This window comes from Monoraphidium neglectum (assembly GCF_000611645.1).
Source record: "Monoraphidium neglectum strain SAG 48.87 unplaced genomic scaffold scaffold06263, whole genome shotgun sequence".
Lineage (NCBI taxonomy): Eukaryota > Viridiplantae > Chlorophyta > Chlorophyceae > Sphaeropleales > Selenastraceae > Monoraphidium > Monoraphidium neglectum.
In genome coordinates this window covers 1-2372 of record NW_014007373.1, presented here as the reverse complement: position 1 = coordinate 2372, position 2372 = coordinate 1, and the positions used below count along the sequence as shown (strand labels likewise).

The following is a 2372-nucleotide window of genomic DNA, read 5'->3' as shown; positions in this document are numbered from 1 at the left end:
ACCGGCCTCCGGCGACGGGGGCGACACGCCTCCACACTCCGGCTGCACCCTCGGGCGCCGGCGGCACGGGCATGTTTTGGGCCAACAGCGGGGGGCAAGCGTGTCGGCCCAGCGACAACGCCAGCGCGGCCGCACGCGCTCCGCAGGTGTGTTTGAGGAGCTTGATACGCATTAAAATGATTATGCAGACGTTACGTCGTGCCGCAGAGCAGCTTCAGGCCCTGGGCCGCCGGCGCCGCTCGCGGCCGACCGCGGCCGCCCCTGTTTTCTCGTCACGAGCGGGGGCTGGCTGGATAGGGAGGAGTATGACGGCAGGCCCAATTGTGCGCTCGGCTGATGCCGCTGCGGGGTGCGTGCATCACGGGCAGAAGCATCATGCCGAGTCCATTTTCAGCGCATTTCGAGGGATGGCGCGCTGGTTCCGGGCGTGGACGTGCATCCTCACCACATCGCTCTACAAGGCGCACGTTAGCTCCACGTGACACAATATAATTTTTTGATTCAATTACCACCATTTTTAAGGTCGGTCAACAGCGGAGAATGTCTCACCACAGTCTGCTTTGTGGGCACCCCTTGTGCCCGCCCATGAATACACGAGCTGGCGCAAGCCACACCAGTAGCAGTGGAGTTGATACATGCGGTATTATTTTGTTTCGGAACTCTTGCTCCAGTATTCTCCCTTATAGGCCCTTGCTGGGCTGCAGCTGTTTTCGCAGGTCCCCTCAGACTGTGCTAGGGGAGCTCCCGGGCCGTTAGCGGCCAGTAAAATGGCTGCTGTTGGGGAGACAAAGCTAGTGGACCTGAACGGGATTCAGGTCTGCGTCAGGGTGAGTACTGCACTCGCTCTCCTGTCTTTGCTACGGGGTGTGCAAGTAGAACGCAATCTGCTCGAGTCAGCTGAAGAGTGTAAGATCAAGATTATTCACGCGTGCTGAGGTCGGACCTGCTTGTAAGTCGGGTGCGCTGCATGTGCGCCGGGTCCAAGCACGAGCGCGCGTGCACAATGCCGTGCACGCTACGCAGGTGCGCCCGCTCAATGACAGGGAACGCAATGAGGGCCTGAGGTCATGCGTGACCTTTGACGAGCCGTCACGGCAGGTGGTGCTGCAGGTGAACCGTGCCGAGCCCGGCGCGGCGCATGCCATGTCTGAAACGCACACAACCTGCCCCAGCGCATGCGCAGACCCCGTGCAGCACAACGCCTGTTTGATAAGCCACCTCGTGCATGCAGTCGCCTCCTGATCACCGCCCATTTTTTGAGACCAACACACATACAAACACACACAAACACCCACGCATGCATGCGCGCGCACACACACGCACACACTCTCTCACATGCGCATGCACACACACATACACATACATACATGCATGCGCGCGCACACACAAACACTGACGCGGCCGCGCTCAGGCAGTGGACAAGGAGACGCTCATGCAGCTGCGCGGCTGCACCGCCAAGGGATTTGCGTTTGACCGGCGCTTCGGCGTTGACCAGACCAGCGATGACATATACGACAACTGCGTGGCGGGGCTGGTGGAAAACCTATTCAAGGTGCGCTGGTTTGGTCGATGCCAGCTCGCTTGGGGCCACGAGCGGCTCGGCAGCGTCACGGGGTGATGCCTTGCAGGGGACCACCCGCTGGTGGTGCCCTGGGGTAAGGCATGGCGGCAGCTTCGATTATGCTGGTGTCTACACAGCGGCGCTGCACCCCTTTGGGCAATTCATGCAACGACCAATCCTCCCCGGGCCGAGAGAGCTGCCGTTGAGAAGCGGTGAGGGCGAGCGGAACGCTTGCGAGGGGCTAGCGGCCGGCGCCTGAATCGTCGTCTGACTGAGCGCACTGCTTTGCTGCATGTCCTGCTCTGGGCTGCTGCGGGCCGTCCTGCAGGGGTACAACGCCACGGTGCTAGCCTACGGCCAGACAGGTTCGGGCAAGACCCACACAATGACGGGAGGTGTTGGCATCCACGGGCGGCACGAGCAGGGTGAGCAGGGTGGCAAACAGCGTCGAGGCGTCCTGGCCGCCCCGGGGCGCCGTGGCGGCAAAAGGGGCCGCATGCCACTGGCTCGCTGCTGCGCGGGCACCTGCTGCTTGGCCCCAACTTTTTCGCATGTCTTGTGACACCCAAGGCAGCAGCGGCACGTGCGCATGCGCGCCCGCCACCGCCCGCACGGCGCCGCAAACCGGCTCGTCCCGCCCGCGCGCCGGCGCCCCTTGGCCCCAGGTGTCACGCGCCGTGCGGCGGTACACATCTTTGCCATTGTGGACGCCCTCAAGGCAACCCTGAAGCCGGGCGAGGCGGTCAGCGTGGGGGCGTACGCGCTGGAGCTGTACAATGAGGACCTGCGGGACCTCTGCAATAAGGTGGGG

The 2372-nt window shown here is 62.9% G+C and overlaps 1 protein-coding gene across 1 annotated transcript; it reads left to right on the top strand.

Moving 5' to 3' along the window:
- Nucleotides 1–767: 767 nt before the first annotated feature.
- Nucleotides 768–1552, top strand: MNEG_16343 (kinesin family protein; the record flags this gene model as incomplete). Its single annotated transcript, XM_014035187.1, has 3 exons — nucleotides 768–827; nucleotides 1024–1110; nucleotides 1412–1552. Coding segments are annotated over 3 exons (288 nt in total), but the record flags the coding sequence as incomplete, so codon positions are not given.
- Nucleotides 1553–2372: the final 820 nt, after the last annotated feature.